General features: G+C 32.3%; 2 protein-coding genes across 2 annotated transcripts; one reads left to right on the top strand and one right to left on the bottom strand.

The window, feature by feature from the left end:
• The first annotated feature begins 6,150 nt into the window (after positions 1-6,150).
• LOC125829529 (heavy metal-associated isoprenylated plant protein 23) lies at positions 6,151-7,214 on the top strand. Its single transcript, XM_049508748.1, has 2 exons — positions 6,151-6,505; positions 6,885-7,214. The coding sequence occupies exons 1-2, from the start codon at positions 6,349-6,351 to the stop codon at positions 7,184-7,186; spliced, it is 459 nt and encodes a 152-aa protein (XP_049364705.1). The 5' UTR covers positions 6,151-6,348; the 3' UTR covers positions 7,187-7,214.
• A 7,221-nt stretch (positions 7,215-14,435) lies between these two features.
• LOC125829530 (uncharacterized) lies at positions 14,436-20,548 on the bottom strand. Its single transcript, XM_049508749.1, has 5 exons — positions 20,333-20,548; positions 18,554-18,594; positions 15,179-15,247; positions 15,030-15,089; positions 14,436-14,924 (listed from the first exon to the last, which is right to left on the bottom strand). Exons 1-5 carry the CDS (start codon positions 20,448-20,450, stop codon positions 14,847-14,849), a joined length of 366 nt encoding a protein of 121 aa, XP_049364706.1. The 5' UTR covers positions 20,451-20,548; the 3' UTR covers positions 14,436-14,846.

The raw sequence follows: 20,548 nt of genomic DNA on the forward strand, positions 1-20,548 counted from the left end.
CTTTCTATTTTTTTCATATAAAAACATTACTTTAATTAAATATTGTGTGGGCCGAAATAATCGTTGAATATTTTTAGTGATTTTTTTTTGTGGAAAAATAGTGAATTTTTTAGTAGAGCTAGTATATTTTAGATAGTGTTTGTTTTGGGATCTTATATAGACATGTAATTGCTCAAATTGTTTAGGAATTAAACTATTTTATCATCATCACTCATAAAGTCATAGTAATAGATTATCAACACAAGAAAGTACTTGGCATTTTCCTTCTTTAATTAGAATTTTTTCTTAAAATTTAAATATAGTTTAGTAAGAATTGCTTACATGATTGTAACGTATTGGTTTTTTTTTTATCCCCTTTGAACTAATTATATGGACATAATATTATTGTATTATTGAGGGGTTTCATATTTTTTTATTAAAATTATCACAGTCTTCTATCTTAGCAAACAATGGTAGATAACTTGTTTTTTTTTTTCTTTTTTCTGAACTTTTTCTTTAGTTAAATATTACAAGTGCTAAAGGACTTCATAAATTAATTCCAAGTCGTACTTTCCATATATATATATTTTTAATATAAAGTTCTGTTTCACACGTATTTTTATAGCAACGTGTGCATGAACTTTTTAGAAAGGTAAATACAATTACCAAATCTAGCAACACTTTATTTGCTATTATTTCAAATCAATGGGTGGGTTTGTTAGTTTTTGGACTATGGATGGGCATATGTGAAAGAAGACAATGAAGAAAAAGGGGATGTTTTGTAAAAAATGGAATTATTGGGGGCCTAATGGAGTGCATGATTGACTTTAGGGCTCCACCTTTCATTTTCAAAAAGCTTTATAAATAATATATAAATATGTTTTTAATTTGGTCGTAGCTCACATTTATGACCTCCAACTTTATGTGGGCACAACTAGATATATAAACTTATATAAAGTTGAATAAATAGACATATGTGTCCTACGTGACATCCTACATGGTAATTTGCATCCTACGTGTATTATATCACGTAGGACGTATGTGTCTACTTGTTCAACTTTATACAAGTTTAAGTGTCTACTTGTGACACCAAAATTTGGGTGTTGTTTACACACCAATTTTTTATCTCACTTTGGTGTTTATTTACTGAAAGTTTTTTTTTTTTTTTTTGTTTTGTTGTTTTAAGTGTTGGTTCGGGAGGAGGGCAGCCACTTCCTCTTCTGGGTCCTTCCAACCCATCAAACTTCTCCTCGAAAGATTCGTTTGCGCTCCAGGTCCTGTTGGAGTCTTGGCCCGTGACTCACAATTCAGGTTTTGAATCTTCGCTCCGTAATAGGATTAATAAGCTGAAAAATGAAAATAGCCTTTTTCTATTTTTTAAAGAGAGGGGGGAGAATTGGGCAGAAGTAAAGATCACACTTTGAAGGACATAAATATGAAATAAGGTTAAATTAAAGAGTATACTTATTAATTATTATGCCTTAATATTATAACCATAACCTCATTACTTTTTGGTCTTTTGGCTACTTTGTCCTTTTCTATCTTCCTTTCCTTTTATGTTCCACGTACCTGCCAAGTATGTAGGAAGCTAAATTGTGTTTAATTCAGAGTTCCCATCTGCCTAATTTAATAAAATAATAAAAGACGGTGAATACTTTAATTTTTGCTCATAATATATGTTGGTAATGTCTATTATTAAAAATTATAAATCTCCAAGAGTTTAGTGGTAAAGGTGCTAAAATACAAATGGTAGGTCTTGAGTTCAATTATCTATTTCCAGGGCTGGATATATGGTGTATTGATAAAGAATTTATGTGGATTCAATAATTTTGGTTCAAATTTTGAATGTATATTTAAAAATTATTTAAATATTTGATTGTGAGTATAAATATAATTAATTAAGGTATTATAACTTAAAATTATTGTAGTAATTCATAAATTTTAAATTCGATATTTGATTGATTGTTTATTTTTGTAGAATTTTTTATACTAAACTTTAAATCATGCATTCATTGTAGTATTTTAGGTTAGAACAGTGCTAGGTGACTCCAAATACTTTTCGGTCATGATAAAATTACATTAGGGATCAATTCTTAGCTCGTTCTTATTTGCCTTAGTAATTGACACAACATATTCAATTCAAGGTGGGTATATCATGATGTTGTTATTGACGAGACGTGTGGAAGAGTTAACAACATATAATCTGAAAGTATGGAGACGACATGCCTTAGAGTCTAAAGATTTCAGATTAAAGTAGGATCAAAATAGAGTATCTGAAGTGTATTTCAGTGGTGTAACACATATTGAGGTGTGCGGAGGTGAAAGTGAAGATTGATGCACAAGTCATACCCAAGAGATGAAGTTTTAAGTATCTTGGGTTCATAATCTAAGGAGACTGAAAGTTGATGATGATGTCACACGTCATATTGGAGCAGGATGAGTGAAATAAAGGCTCACATCCGGAGTACTTTGCGATAAGAATGTATCGTCAAGACTTAAAGATAAGTTCTATAGGGCGGTTGTTAGGCCGATATTGTTTTATGTGACAATTTTATCCAGTCAAGAATGCACACATTAAAAAGATGAATATAGCGGAGATGAGGATGCTCAGATTGATGTGTAAATATACTAGGAGATATTTGATTAGGAATAAAGTTATACGAAACAAGGTGAGAATAGCCTAGGAAAGCGAGCATGAGATGGTTCGGTCATGTGAAGATCAAGAGGGTCATGGATGCGTCAGTACAGATGTGTGAGCGGTTGACCTTCATACATGAGTTAGAGAGGTAGAGATATGATGAAGAAGAACTAGGGGGAAGTGATTACACAAGACATGATACAACTTTAGCTTAATGAGGATATGACCCTAGATAGAAAAATATGAAGGTCGAAAATTAGGATAGAATGTTAGTAAGTAGTCGAATATTATCACATTTTATGTTGGAGGGGAGGGGGGGGGGGGGGGGGGCTTATCTTTGTAATATTATTTAGTAATCAGATAATTTCTTATTATCCAATGTGTACTATATTTGTTGCTTCATTTACTTTGTCTTTAGCACAAATTTGTTGTTAACTTTTTTTTTCCAGGCCATATTTCAAAAAAAATTCTTTTAAGTCGAGAGTCTATAAATAATTGTGCGCTCTTGTAGAGTAACATGATTTGTATTGTATATATCTAATCGTGACTCGTGCGCACTTCGTAATTATGACAAACCAAGGGCAGGTAAATGTAATTCAAAAGCACTTTGTTTTTTTTTTTTAAATAGAGAACATCTTGTCAATCAATTTCCTATCCGCTCCTTCAAATAATTGGAAATGAAATTACGGTCAAATTTTCAACAATTATTTTATTTTAAATAATATTTTTCAAAAAAGGGTTTTCTTACGAAAAAATGATTTATATTTGACCAATTTCTTTGAGAAATAATTTTATCTGTATTTGATAAGCATATTATGATTGGTTATTTAAAAAAATAAAAAATCCACTGGGTTCTTTCACTTGATTGTAGAGCTGTCAATATGGGCTGACTCATCCCATCTGGGCTAACCCATACAAGCTTTAAAATTTGACGGGTCAGGTCGGGCAAGCCCATTTTTGGTGTGGGCAAGAAAATGGTCGGCCCAGCCCACAAGTACGTGGGCTATGGGATTGCCGGGTCAACCCTCTTTTTGTAAAATATATTTTTTATAATTTTTAAAATTAAATTATAATTTAAAAATATTATCATAAATATCGACAATATAATATTACATGGTGTTAGTGTTACTACTTGTTAATCAAATCCACAAATAAAATTATCTTTATAATATTTATTAAGTTTGATTTCAAGTTAAAGTATAAATAGCTAAATAAAAATATAAACCTAATTGTTTTTCTATGATCATAATAAAATACAAAAATTATGACAATATTCCATAGGCTACGGCCTATGTAGTGATTCCTAAAAAATTTAGAGAATTTTTATTTTACGAAATACATAGTTTTTAAACATAATTTGTATTTAAATTGTAATATTTCAAACTTTAAACTGATTTTGAGTTTAGACTCTTGTTATTTTTAATACTTTATTTTATTTTTATTGTTTTAATTAATTTCTATTTGGCCCACGGGCCGGCTCTATCTATACTTCTCAAGTCCCATAAATCGGCAGACTTATTCAGGCCAGGCTAAAAAATATTTTTCTTAAATGGGCTCAAAAAATCGTATCTCAGCCCTATCAAATCCCGGGTTAGGCCAGGTCGGCCCAACGGGCCTAGCCCATATTGACGGCTCTACTTGGTGATGAAAGTACGTATCTAGTAGTACTAAACATCAATAATATTAATATTATAATAAATATTCATATCAATTATTGTTTCTTAAAAGATATACAGAGTTCGAAATGAACAAGTAAAAGTGAAAGTAGAAATACTTAATAATTAAAATTAGTTTGAAATGGAGGTCTTTCCATCAGTGATATGTCATGATATATTATTTTTTTAATAAACTATTCCTTATACAGGAAGGTTGATAAAGATGAGTTATTAAATATGATAAATGACTACTTTGGATTTAAGTAGCCACTATGTTTACTTATCATATAAAATATCTTATATACTTAAATTAACTAAAATGTCTTTGTTAAAAGATAACTACTCAAGTCGACAACCAATTAGCAAATTAAACTCCGTGTTTATAGTTATCAACTTATCTTTATCGACATTTGTGGAAGTGATTTATACAATTATATCAAGAAAAATAAAGCTTTATCAATTATCACAAGAGTAAGACCATGAAAGCAATGCTACAAAATTTTAAAATTATGTATGTATAATATGTGAAATAGGATATAATATTCGATAAGTGGAACTGTTAAGCATAATTAATCATATGATCCTCCCAATAAATAGTCCTAGTATAGAAAAAGAAAGATAAATTTTCGTATAAAAATATATTTTGATCAACCAAGCATTTCAAACCGAACACACCCTTAGGTAACACGCTTAGAGCGTCGTTGGGAAAGTAAAATGTTTAAGCATGAAGAAGGCGCCAAAAATAAAAACCAAAAAAACAACTCACACAAACACGTCAAAATCAACTCCTAACTACTCCTTTATTTCAAACCAAAAATAGAAAATGAAGACACTAACGAGGACGGTGGTGGAGGAGTGGTAAGTACTTTGTTATTCTTAAATCAGAGATGTCGACTTTGAATCCTCCTGAATACGGATTCGTCTTTACTATGGAAAGTTTTACCTCAATATAAAACTTTTCAACATGAATTTAAATTTAATTGGACTTCACTATAAAACTTTCTAATATAAATTTAAATTTAATTGAACTCCATTGAGGATATTGAACATCCTATGAAAAATAAAATAAAAATGAAGGCAGCTCCCTCTGATCCCTAACATTGACCGTTGTATTTCAAAAGAAAAATCTATGATATTGACACCTGTCCTTGTGAAACACGTAACAGCTACTCTCTCTATTATTGGTGGTTTACCGTGGCCCACACTTTCTTCCACCTTCCATACAACCTCTAATATATATATATATATATATATTATTTTAACTTGAAGTTGACGCAAATTATTAATTTTGTTCCAGAACTATTGGTTGCTTTAAAAAACACCCTCTATTTGACTAACTAAATTTAAATACACCTTCGATATGCAACATGATATAGTAAGTAGTCTCAAACTCTTATAAAAGCATGAGTCTCTTAATAAAAAGCCGAGAGACGTGTTGAAAGGATCCCTAAATTTAGCAAGGATTTAGGAGTACGTATTTTCACCCAAGTTGCAAGATCATCAGTTAATCAAGTAAAGAGGTGTTTTAAAGGTTGTCAATACTTTAGAAATAAAACTAATAATTTACATCGAGTTTAGGAATATTTTCAATCCTTCTCTCTATTTTTTTTTTTTTGGTAAAGGTCCAACTATGCCTTAGTATACAAAATTTATTTAGATTTATCCTCCGTTGGTACTTTAGCTTACTATGATCTTATCATCAAATATTTGATATTCTTATTTTTTAGAAAATATTTTCCTTCGTACCAAACAGTACTCAGTGTGTTGTCTAACCGGCCCCGGGGGGCCATCCTTGTCTTTTTGAACCTGTTTAGAAAAAGGTATAAAAAAAACGTCTATAAAAGAAGGTAGGCTGGCAAGTGTAAAAATAAAAGAAAAGTTTAGTAGCCCTTTTGCTTTAATTTCTCCCTTTTCTTCTTAATCAATTAAGCTAATTTGTGTGCTAAGCAAGAATCAATTAGGAAGTTTCTTACAAACTCCCCACATTTTAAAAAAAAAATCTCTTTAATTTCACTTAGCTACTATAAATTAACTCATAATTACACCATTTTCTTAATTCCTCTAAATTTAAAAAGAATGGGCGTTGGAGGAACATTAGAGTATATATCAGAGATGATGAGTATTGATAAGCCAAAGAAGAAGAAGAAGCAGTTTACTACAGTGGAGCTTAAAGTTAGAATGGATTGTGAGGGCTGTGAAATGAAAGTCAAAAATACATTATCTTCCATGAGTGGTAAGTTTTCTTAATTAGCTAGCGTTATGTCCTACGTTTTAAAAATTTATCTTCAAATATATATTTAGAAACAATCAATCTAACTTCAAATTTCTTAGTTTACTCTTAATAGTATGGTTTATAGCTACAAAAATGTACCCCCTCTATCCTATAGTTTATGTTGACGTAATTTTTACTTTTCGAGATTCAAACTATGTAAACAAAATTTATTCTTTCATCGTATTGACATGAGAAGAATTGCAACTCATAGTTTCTTTCATATAGCTCTTGAATATCCAAAACGCTCTACATAAATTGGGACGGAAAAGTATATTATGACTTATTTAAGATCATTTATTTTTTATCAAAGATAATAAGTTTTGGTTTGTTAAATATTTAGGAGTGAAATCTGTGGAGATAAACAGGAAACAACAGAAGGTGACAGTAACAGGCTATGTGGAATCAAACAAAGTGTTAAAGAAGGCAAAGTCAACTGGAAAGAAGGCAGAGATATGGCCTTATGTCCCTTACAATTTGGTATCCCAACCATATGCTGCTCAAGCTTATGACAAAAAGGCGCCTCCTGGCTTCGTCAGGAGGGTCGATCAGTACCCAACCACGGGTACTGTTGCGAGATATGATGACCCTTCCTATGTCAACATGTTTAGTGATGACAATCCTAATGCTTGTTCCATCATGTAATTAATTAAGGTACGAGAAAGCTACTGAAGATGGGACGAGAAAACACAAATTCTTTGAGCCAACGGTCTATCAGAAATATAGCTCTCTACCTTATTATATAAGGCGATTAGGGTGAGATCTGCGTACGCACTATTTTCTCCAGATTCCACTTATGAGATCACACTGAATATATTGTTATTGTTCCGGTCGGGTGAGGATGGGATTGAAAAGTTAATTGTTGTATTTTAAGTTTTGCATGGTTTTTTTTTTTGGTGCAATGGTGTCATTAAGCAGTCTCAGGAATTTTGTGTAGTAAACCTACTAGTACTTGTAGTTATTGAATAATAATACTTGAGTGTCCTTTTTTAAAAAAAATACATAATATTCATAGATAAATTTATATATAAAATTGTGCCTAATCGATTAGATAATCTAAAAGATAATTATATCTGATTGTCTATAAAAAAATCAAATTAATAACTTGAATAAAAAGACAAGCTGCTACAAGGTTAAAAATTAAAATACATCAATGATGTAAATTATTTTTACTACTTTTACCATGTTATTATGGCTTTTATTCTTTTTAATGAATTAATGTAGACTAGGTAGGATGATGAATATTTTCCTCTGGTGGTTGTGTACACAGCTGTAATATTGATATCACAGCAAAGCTAGTTGTTAAGGTTCACCATCTCCTATTTGTTACACAAATATAATTGGGGCCAACACCTATGATAATTAGAAAATATATAAAAAAGAAGTAACATAAACACTTGGGGACGAATGATTTTGTAATCTTTTACAAATTTGTCATTAGTTTAATATATTTTTTTATAATAGATTTTCATTTTTACACATAACATATATGAAAATATTGTTACTTTTTATTCATTTTGTAAGTGTAGCCCTAAGAGATCATTCTGCATGAGGCAAGTGTTGGGAGGGAGATTGTTAGGTAATGTCAATATCTTGCCTATGGCAAAGCCTACGAGAAATTGGATGGCTCGGGTCAAAGTCATGGTTGAACATGACGCTTGCTTGGTGGACTTAGTTAAGAAATACAGTTGCACCTTTGCTATTAGCTATAACTTTTGGCATGATAGTAAACACTAGAAGCAGGTGTTGGGAGATGAATTGTTGGGTAATACCAACATCCTGCCTGTGGCAAGGCCTACGAGGGGCTAGGTAGCTCGAGTCAAAGTTATGATCGAAATAGCGCTTGCTTGACGTAAACTTGATTAAGAAATAAAATTGTGCCTTTACTATTATCATCTATAGCTTTTGACATGATGATAAACGCTTAACCCAAACTTGAATAAATTAGAGACACAATGTTTTTAAAATGATCACACCTTCAACTTCCCCCAGAAAATGTCCCAAAAATCAAGACAACTAATCTTCATGGGTTCCTTTCATATGCTTAAAAGAACAATTATAAAAGTATTCAAACAATTATTTTTTATAATCATCTAGTATTCAAAATCTATTTGCTCCGATAAGTTTGATTCACATGGGGTAGGACCCACTATTTAAGGGGATGCGCTCCTTATTGGAAAAAAATGCATTTCTAGGATTTAAATTCAAAAATTCTAGTTAATTATCTCATGAACACATTTAACTCACTGCACCAAAACAAATATTCGATAACCTTTTAAACTTTGGATTAGGATGTTCTAACAACTTACTTTTCAAATTTGAGTTCAATAAATTTAACAAGACTGTCTGACTAAATCAAATGCATGCATCATCCAAAAAGATTGAAGGAGACAAATGGAAGAAATGTCTCTTAGTTTTCTCGTTTTTATTATCAAAAATACTGTTTATATAAATTGCTTTCAAGAAGCATTTTGTTAATATCACTAATTAAAATAATCTTAACTTGTTATTAGGTGAAACTGGTCAAATAAAATAAAATAATTCAAACAAAATAATGCCAAAGGTAATAGTGCTGTAGCCTGTAGGGTCCTATATTAGTGTTATTCTTTTTTCTCTTATATACAATCTATAAAAGAAAATTCTGTGTTATGTGGACTTGTGAAGAGTTCCATAGTGATGGTCAATGGGACGAATACAATAATGTATTCAATGAAATCCCACAAAGTGGATTTGGAGAGTGTAGAGTATACGTAAACTTTATCACTACCTCGTGAAGGTAGAGAGGTTGTTTCTGAAAGACCCTTGCCTCAAGTGTAACAAACCCAAGTAAAAGAAGAAAAAAACAATAGAAAAAGCATAGGGGTAAAAAAAAAAAGCAAGTGTAAAGTCTACAAGAGAAAATACTAACAACAAAATAATGTGATAATAATAAAACAATAATAGCATAACTATAGTGGCACAACTAGTCCTATAACATGCCCCAAACCTTCACAAGACAAGACAAACACTCTACCCCTACTAGCCTTTACCCTAATACGCAACCTCCATCATTCTCATCTAAGTCATGTCCTCCGTAATATGAAGTTGCATCATGTCCTGTTTAATCACCTCTCCCCAATACTTTTTCGGCCTACCCCTCAGCGTATCCCCTATATCCAACTTCTCACATCTCCTCACTGGGGTGTCGGCACCTCCTTTGCATATGCCCAAACCATTTCAGTCTCGCTTCCCTCATCTTGTCTACCACATAGGTCACCCCACCTTCTCCCGAATAACCTCATTCTTAATCTTGTCACTCCTAGTATGCCCACGCATTCACCTCAACATCCTTATCTCCGCAATATACGTCTTCTGAATTCATTACTCAACTCTTGAACTAGCTTTTGAGTTGAGTTAAAGTCAAGATCCCTTTCTTAACATGATATTAGACCTATTAAATTTGTTGACAAATTATACGATTCATCAGTATCCTATTTCATAACTTTGGTATATTTTTAATATATATATTATCATAGTTAGATTAACTTTTATGCTAGTCGTCAACTTACTACAATCCTCCTCCTTTACTCACGATGGATGCATAAGCACAAGTCTACGACCATACTTTATCATATAGGCAAAAGTATGTTGACAAATAAAGTAAAGCACTGCAAAAACTTTGAAACTGAAAAGGAAGCATCTAAGTATCTATATATAGCCCTTTTTCCCTAAGTTGTTTAGGGGAAAATGAATTACCTATAAGGTAAAAGCAAAAAGAGAATCCACTTTTTCTTGTCACATTTCAAGAAAGGTAAAAATATTATAAAGACGATATGAATTCTAACAATACATCAACCACTCTATATTTTCTTAAGCATTATGTTTCTTTTTGCTTTACTTATTAGTTCTTTATCACCTTCAAGGCATCCTCGGAGCTGAGGGAAACCTCTCGAGGACGTTCACAGAGGCCCCAGAATACTTTAGATTCATATTCTCATCCTTTATCTGCATGCTTTATTTGTTCAAGCTCTTACACACCTAATACATCATTGAATCGATAGTCAAACCGATGGTAAACAAACTAAAAACAAGGGTTAAAGTGAGACGCATTCTCTTGATCGACCTCATATAGATTCAACTCATGTACTTTAGGGTTAAACAATTTTCAACTTAATTTTATCATTAACTAACCACAGTTAAGTAACGTAGTTTTAGCATAACCACCAAGCTGGAGTAATATTTACCATATAAAACATCAAAACAAGTACCCAATAATTGATACTACTAGAGCAGGTCACATAAAGATGATTCACCAAACAATTACATAAGCAAATCGACCTCAAGATTCAGAAGCATCACCCAACTTGCAAATTCAGTGGGCATGTTATACATATTTCTCACTTAGAATCCTAAAGAATATGCTGGCACAATATTTTATCAAAATTCTATTATATCATATACATTATTGAGATATAAATGACATAAAAGAATTCCCATAATTTCATCTAGGTTGCAATTTTCTTGCTCAATATCATAGTGACATATTCACACTCTCTATTTCACTTTTTCATTATTTTATTATTATTTTTATTACTTTCTAATTAACATATTATTTTACATATAATTCTATTAATTAAATATCTAATATTCATAATTCTTTTTTAAATGTAATATAATATTTTCAAATATTATTTAATATATACTATTTTAATTTCAAATTAATAGTATTTTAATTTTTTTTCTAATTTTCGTGAATAATAATTTTCATTATAAAGAATACACAAAATTAAAATGGCAAGATGAAAAAATTTAATTTATAAATACAATGCATGATATGATAATTTAAATACAAGATAACAATACAATACATAACATAATAATTTAAATACAAGATAACAATACAATATAATACATAACATAATAATTTAAATACAAGATAACAATACAATATAATACATAACATAATAAGTTAAATACAAGATAAAATACAATACATAACATAATAATTAATTGATCACAACAATAATTTAGAAATTCGGTAGGTCGTTTCCAGATTTAGCACTATTCGGAAAAAAATTAAGATATGATTCCGAGAATTGTTGCGATTGTGGTTGTGATTGTGGTTGTGACTACAATTGTGATGGTTACGATATGGGTTATTATTTAGCTGATGGTATATATCCTAAATGGTCTACAATTGTTCAAACTATTTGTGATCCTCATTCGCAACAAAAGAAATATTTCGCGATGAAACAAGAATCGTGTCGAAAAGATGTTGAACGTGCATTCGGAGTTTTGCAATCACGTTTTGCAATTATTGCAGGACTGTCACGTTTTTGGAGAAAGGAAGTGCTACATGATATAATGACTACATGTATTATATTGCACAACATGATAATTGAGGATGAACGTGATCTCAATGCACCAATTCAAGATGTCGTAGAGGCTCCAACTCCAACTATAGAAATGGTGATAGATGAAAATCTCCGATTTGAACAATTTTTAGCTAGACATAAAAAAATTAAGGACAAAAATGCTCATTTTGAACTCCATAAAGCATTTATGCGAGCAACGTAATAATTTTGAAAATTGAGTGTTTATGTAATTGCATGTCACCTTTATTTGAATTTGTCCCCTAATTTATGTATTATATTATATTTTCTTGCAATTTATGTTATTTAAAAATTTAGAATAAAAAATAATTTTATATCACATTAAAAATTATATAAAGTAATTATTTGGGAAAAAAGAAATAAAGGATTTATATTATGAAATAAGAAAATAAGAATGAAACAGAAATAACAATATAATATTGAGGAGAGAGAAAAAAGTTCCTTTTTAGAAAGTAAAATAGAGAATTGAGTTGGAGTTGGTTGTCTGAAAAAATAGAGAACTCTATATTTGGAGAGTAAAATAGAGGATTGAGTTGGAGATGGCCTAAAGGGGAGTCATTTGAGTATCACATACAGTAAAACCTCACTAAAATAATACTCAGTAAATTAATAATCTCTTTAAGATAATATTTTCTTCCGAATCTACTTGGGCCAATGGAAAAATTCACTTATTTCGATAAGATAATAAGATAATATATTTTCAGAAGACCCCTATACATATATATATGGTCTCATTAATATTATAAATTAATAAAAAGTACAAATATATCTAAGACGATTTAGTGAAATACGATTCTATTGTGTTTTGTTTTTTTTGTTAAACTTTAAATTAATTTGAAGTTCATCTCTAACTTTTCTTATTGCATCCAAAATTTCTGGTGTTGTCTTTTCGAACTGCACCATAATATTGTGAAGAGTTCTAAATACGATAAAGTGTTTCCTTACGCATAACTGGTTCTAAAAGTATTGTATCATCTACAATTTCATTGTCAACATTGTTTTTTATGGTATCTACAATTTCTTCTAAGCTCTGGACCACTGAATATGTTTCATTTTCACTTGGATAATTCAATAGATTATTGACGTCCATTTTATTGCGTTACTCGAAATCATTAATCATGACCACAAGTTCATAAATGACGTTTTCACAAATGGGTGAGTTCATTCAAATTCTCTAAGATTTCATCCTCCAAATATATTTTGTAGTGTCGAAAATAATTTGTTGTTGTCTTTTGCTGAATAGCAAAGAGTCCGGAGCCAAAAGGACAAAAATTGTCAAAAATTTCAAAAGGGCATATCAATTTTTTTTTAAACCAAAAGGGCAAAATCGCTCCTGATGAAGCGATTTCCCTCTAACGCAATGGCAGCGATTTTGTAAAAAAAATTATTTTTTATTTTTTTATTAAAAATCGCTATGGCAACGATTTTAAGTCAGAAATTATTTTTTTCCTTACACATCGCTGCAGGGGCAACATTTTTCATGCCTAGTGCTGTTATTTTCATGCCTATTCATGCCTATTGTTAATTATTAATAATATAAAAATGATAAACAAGACCGACAGTATACTCAATAAAATTGTTGAAGCATGAAGAAAATTGAATTATTTATCATAAATAATAATAAAAGAATATTAAATTTTTTAAAAAACTTTTTAAAAAAATTCTTAACCATTTTGAAGAATTTTTTTTTCTTTTTTGAGAAAGCAGCGATTTTTGTTTTTTTAACGTACGACAGCTTTTGTTAGAAGAAAATTGCTCCTGAAGGAGCAGTTTTGCCCTTTTGGTTAAATTTTTTTTTGATGTGCCATTTTAGTTTTTTGAAAGAAAAAAGTTGTCCTTTTGGCTCCGAACTCAACATTTGTCGTCCAAGTCGAAATTGCAAAATTCATAGCATCAAAAACATTATTTTTTCTTGGATCAGTTTCATGTCCCACTTCATAGCCTCCTAATATCCTATGATACAATATGTTCCGATAATACATCTTGAAAGCTTTTATTATCCGAGCATCACAAGATTGAATCTCAAAACACTCTATAAATTAATAATTATTAATTTATCAATTAAATAATACCTCTACAAAATAATAATATTTCACCGTCCCAACTATATTAATTTATTGAGATTTTATTATACTTAGCTTCTATAATGGCAACTAAAAAAGATTAGACAACTCTCCCCTAAAAGCACCAACACTCCAAAAGAAGTATGTACCACCCTCTTCGGCGTTTTAATGGAGAAGAAAAGGATGAATGGAATGTATTTTGCATACATGAAGGGAGAGAGAGAATAGAAGCTGCAATGGTAGTTTTTCAGTGGTGTGATAGTGGATGAAGGAAAGAACAAAGAAAGGAAGTAGGTAGAAAAAAGATTTCAAGTGGTAAATACAAGTGTCGACCACGTGCATTACACCATTAAACACAATACAGTACGGGAGCTTTAGAATAGTTTTAGGAGGTAACAGGACCTTTGTAAAATATAAGTGTGTAACTTTAGAATACACGATCTATAAAGAAACACTAAATTAACACAAACACTCATTTAAATAGAACCTTCTAGTAATGGTAACATTTTCATGCTATCCATACATATTACCCATGGAATAGTGCAAGGCCCCAACACCAAGCTACAAGATGCAGCAAACAATCAGGTTTCGGGGTGTACAATAAATGCAAGACATGTAGGGTTGAGGCATATTTGAAGCTTTGCCAAGAGCATTTCATGAAAGAATTATATGCATGTCCTTTCACTTTGGTTCGAGCTGGGAAAACTAAGATCCTATTTCCAGAACTCGGAGACAATGTAGGATTTTTACATGTGTTTCCATGCATAAAGATACAGGCAATAATATGGTATGAACTCTAGCAAAATTCGAAGGATGTGCATACACTAAAAACAGCTTCCATTCACCATGGAAACCTGCAGAGCTGTGTTTTCACGAGTTCTCAGTTTGTTTATTTCCACAAACAAGGCATGTATAGAAGATAGTTTGCCCTTCATCAGCAGATCTAATCTGTTCAGAGAAGCCAAAAAGTGTTAGAACAGTATAACATGAAAGGCTAAGCAGTAAAAGGCAAAGATCCGGGAAGAATATGAACAAATGTAAAGAAAGATTTACCTGTCTGGCTATGTATGACATGCCTAAATGCTGACAACCTTTACATTTTGCATTATAATCCTGTAAACCATAAGAACAGACATTTTAATAAAAGAGCGTGTGAACACAACGCATGTTATTGAATACTGCAAACTGTACTAAGTACTAACCATTTGCTTTAGTTCCTTCTCTTCTTCAAGATCATCAAATGAAGATATGCCCAATTCCCTTCTAATAGCCTACAAAAACAACAAATATATGCTCAGAAAAGACACGTTAGCACAACAATGACAAATAACATAGACAAGCTTCCTGCCATCCAGAATAATTCCCATGGCATTAGTCAAAATACTCTAAAGTCTAATATATTTGCTCTATGTATTTTGCATTCTTTCCCGTCCTACTAATATTTCCCATTCTCCATTTTCACCATTTTTCTTTCTTTTATATCAGATCAAAATTTATTCTTAATCCAGGCAATGATAGAGGAAGGCTACTTGGTGTATGGACACAATTTCGTTGACAAAAGCACAATTTTCTAATATATTAAACCATTAAATACAACATAATCCGTAGAAAAATGAGCTTATTTGAGTGAGAAAAGAGATCCGGAGGTGATGGCATATGTAAAACACCTCCATAACAGTTATGGATGCAAGCACGATAACCATGTTGGAGTTTTTCTAATTCATTTTTTTTTTAAAAGTAACCATTCGTCTAAGATTAGCCCGGTCACCCCTTCCCCACACTCCCAACTGAAATAGGCTACAAATACCTTCAATGTTGTTCTTTTATAACAGGGTGAATTCTTAAAATAAGAGATAGGGTGAACTAACACAATCTGCACTTCTGACTTCTTAGAAGTTAAGACTTTCCGAACATAACAACAATGCCCATGCTTAAATCACAAACTAGTTGGAGTCAGCTATGTAATTCCTCAGCATCAATTATACTCCCACATATGACAGCTCAAATACAACTACCCAAATAAGTTGAAGTCTGCTACATGAATTCTCATATTGTCGTTTAAGCTCGTATCATAATAAATAAAGTAAAAGTGAAAAATACGTTAAAATATATAATAATGATAAGGATAATAATAAAAGTTCCATACGAGTCTAAAAACCTATCCACAACTATTAGCTATCACCTATATGGACCTTTTTCTTCCATTGTGCTCTATCTTTAGCTAAGTCTATTGATACTAAGCAATTGCAGGTCTTTCGAGCCCACTTCCTTCCATTTAATTTTAGGTCTACCCCGTCCACTTATAACATCTTCACTTACCATTGTTCCACACCTACCGGTGCATCTATAGGTCGACACAGAACATGTCCAACTCATCTCAAGCGAGCTTCTCGCATTTTATCCTTAATATTTGCTACTTGCACCTTCAAAGAATGAGGTCATTTCTAATCTTAACTAATCTGGTATCACCGCACATCCATCTAGCATCCACATCTCAACAACACTCATCTTGTGGATATGTTAGACTTTAGCAGCCCAACATTCACTATCATATAACATAACTAGTTTTATAGTTGTTCTATAGACTTACCTTTCACTTTGTAGGTATCAGTGTATCACTATCACATAACACCCGGTAGCACTTCTCCATTTCAACCATCCAGTTTTTAATCCTATGACTAACATCTTCATCTATAATTCTATTCTCTTAGAAAAACGAGCCTATATATCTAAATTATTTACATTTTGGCACTGCAATCCCATCTAGTCTCACCTCAACTTCTCTCCTCTCATGCTGCCATTGGGAAAATATGCAAATACACTCCTGATCTGCTAGCAATTATTCAGCAGGTGAACTCTGAAACCTCCTTCCTCTAACAACGCTTTTACAATTTAAGGGCTCCCCATCAGTTTCCAGGGAATTCAATGCCGTTAAATGAGTAAGAATGCCAAGAAACTAGAAGAGTAGTAATGCTATGTAGCTTGTCATTCACTACTAACTGCTAATGCAGAACACATGTTAAATGATCCATTCCTCAAACTGGAGTAGCATGAATTTATTTAGCAAGAGTCCAAAACCATTACTATTACTAGGATGCAAAATGAGTTTGCATGAGCTGAAACTGGACATCTTAAACCAACACTGAGGAAATGACCATCCTAGCAAAAGAATTGACTGGTCGCAGTAACAAGCACTCAAAACTCAAATCAACTCTCTTTTTTTAAATAAGGACTCAAATGACAAATCAACTCTCAGTAGTACAATCACCAATGTACCCACAGAAACCCAGAAAATGAAATGCTAAAGTTTAGAACTACAACTAGAATATATATGGAAATGGAAAGGCCGAAGCAACTTGGATCCTAATGGGCATTCCTCATAACTTTGAACCAGCTTTTGCCAATCTACAGGGGACTTTTTTTTTATAAGTAATTAATGTTTTTATAAATTTATTTACTAAGCCAGTGCATCAGGCATAATTACAGGTTGTGCAATCCTTCTTTTATGTCTAAGCATTTCATCAACATAATGTTCGATAACCAGATAACACCAAAAAAACTAACAAAATATACATCTCTGTTTAAGAAAACATGTTTAGTACTACAAAAAAACTATACAATAGCTTAAGCAACAATAATTGAAGGAAAGAATATGGGAAACAACTCTTAGAGAAAACATGATGGGATAGAAGGCAAGTTACGTGTACCCAAATTATTTATACAAATTGAAGTGACTCAAGTAGAGGGGAAGAACAAGGGACACGAGAACATTGTAGCAAAGACTATGAAATAGGAGGCGGCAAGAAGAGCAGATGCCTTCTTAGACTACAGAAAGTCAAGCTAGTGAGTAAGTTGATCATTCTTTTTACACATTTTCTTTTAACTTTTGGATGATTTTCTAGTTTTTTCTGGATGACCGAGGTGTCCGTGCCAGTTTTCGCGCACCTCGACTAATTCCATGGATACCTGTCACCTCCCACCTCCCACCTCCCACTTTTGGATGATTTTCTTAGGAGTTCGGCTTAAAACTTTGGGTAGGTATTATAGACAGGGCACAGGAACGTGATTATGTTACTTTGCTAACATTGACCCAAAAAGTAATCTGAATCACTTGGCACCTGGTGAGTAGAGGTTAAATACAAACTAAAAAAGAGATTCTGATGGGTAAATTATTACAAGTAATACTTGAAGGCAGTTTTCCGTATCCTCACACAGACAAGCACCGTTCTTGTCAAAACTTTAACTTAAACTACTGTTGGTGGAGATGATCAGACAATCAATTCCACATCATACTCCATTACTCCTTAACATCAAATGGAATACTTGAACTACTACATGGCTATGCTTAGTATGATATGGACTTTCCACTATATGCTTTTTAGTTGCGTAGAACTTATTTCTGAAGAAAAGAAAAAGACAGAACAAACATTTCCTGAACTCTAAACACCAGAATATCATTGGATTAAAAACTTTTCAAACAGTTTCTTTAGCGACTTTTGTATTACATTCAGCTTTCTCATTCCCAACTCAATACATGCATTAATTAAAGCTCAATACATGCACTAATTAAAGCATACCTCAGCAGAAACGGTATACTGTATCTCGTTTCCAGCAATCTCTAGAAAAATCAAACAAGAGAAACAATTGTTGTCAACAAAAGAATATTTAATTCCAGTGAAAAGAAACAGAAGACATAAGATGAGTCAGTGTTTTGGATGACAAATATACAATGAGTCAATCTCACAAATTCTTCATTTTGAAGAAATAGACAGATAATTCATTATCATTATGAAAGCATTATTGTGTCTTTCAATCGATCATGGCAAACTAACCTTAAATTTTACAATTAGTCACTTTATTAGCGGGTAACAACTTGTTGGCACATGTACCAGCTGCAATAGAAAACAAAAAGAACCTTGGACAAGCCATTTTTACCCTAAAGGTATCAACTTCATTGTACTGGCCTCTCTAAGACACCCTCAAATCACAGAGAAATAACATGCTTTTTACTAGTACCAAAGATGCCTGAGTGGATGAGGTCTAAGAGTAAAATAATGGAGCACCCAGGTTCTGACCTACACTACAACACTCGGTATGAGCCCATCTACTCCATCCATGTTGGACGTGTATACTTGACACCTATTTATTGTGGGATGGAACAAGCTTTCAATGGAATTAGGTAAGGTGTGGCATAACCTGATCCACACACCACAGTCCATTTGGTGAATTTACATGGTAAGAAGGGAGTTTAATTGAATTCCCTTGCAGAAAATTTTCAGTTTTTACAGAAGTAAAAAACATGATTAAAAATATGTGTGACTGGGTGTATATATGCTATTTAACACCCTTGATACAAGAAACATCTGTAGCGTGAGGATTAAGAGGATTAGCACTGCTTCTTTGCCTCTTTACTCTTCTTCAACAAACTATGGCAGCCCCTGCCACTGTCAATTAAAAGATGCTATTAACAATTTCTCAGGTTTGATATACAGTGCTTCTTTTCCTCATAGTGAAGGACATAAAAGATCTAGGGTGTGCTCGGGTTGGTAAAAAAAATTTGAAAACATGATCTCTAGGAAAATGACTAATCTAATGGAAGTAAGGGAAACAAGTTCCATAAATAGCATTTCACATTGATGCATTGATTGCATCCTCCCCACCCAACACACCTCATATCCACCCTTACCCCTATAGCCCCCATCCCCACCACCACCGCCTCTCGTAATATTTGCCTAGATTATATACAAGTACTTTTAGAATATCATGTTTTGTTTACCTACATAACACAAGAAAATAACTAAGACACCAACTTATTTTCCTAAACAATAATAATTCAAGAATACATTTTTCGCCATACCGAACACACCCTTACTCTAACATCAATGTCTAGTCACAGTTTGACAGTGTCATGCCCCAAATATGGACTAACTAAGCAAATAAAACACCTCATATCCACCCTCACCCCTATAGCCCCCATCCCCACCACACCCGCGTCTCACAATACATTTGTCTAGATAATACACAAATGCTTTCAGAACAACATGTTTTGTTCACCTACATAACACAAGATAATAAATAGGAAACCAACTTATTTTCCTAAAAAAAAATCAAGAATACATTTTTCGTCATACCGAACACACCCTTGCTCTAAAATCAATATCTAGCCACAGTTTGCCAGTGTCATGCCTTCAAACATGGACTAACTAAGCAAATAAAACATGGGCAAGAAAGTTAAAAACAAGGCATATGCTACATTTACTTAATCAATTAACATGTTAGAGCAAGAATTTGCAGTAAAACGCTTCAGAACTGCTTCAATTACAGAGACAAGTAAAGTTTAAGAAAAAAGATTAAACCTTTGACACGCTTCTTGAATTTGCATAAGGGACATCGAGCATACTTGGGTGAATCAAAAGCAAGCATTGTTCCACACATTTCACAGAACATAAAATCTCTTTGTCGACAGTATGCCATCTCTCTCTATACAGATTTTCAACAACTGGCTGAAGAATTAAGCTTCTTTTAGAGCAATTCAGTTCAGTTGAGGCGTTTTCAGGGTTTAGGGTTTATCT

The sequence above is a fragment of the Solanum verrucosum genome, unplaced genomic scaffold (assembly GCF_900185275.1).
Source record: "Solanum verrucosum unplaced genomic scaffold, falcon-dt-bn FXZP01000031.1, whole genome shotgun sequence".
In the NCBI taxonomy this organism is placed as follows: Eukaryota; Viridiplantae; Streptophyta; class Magnoliopsida; order Solanales; family Solanaceae; genus Solanum; species Solanum verrucosum.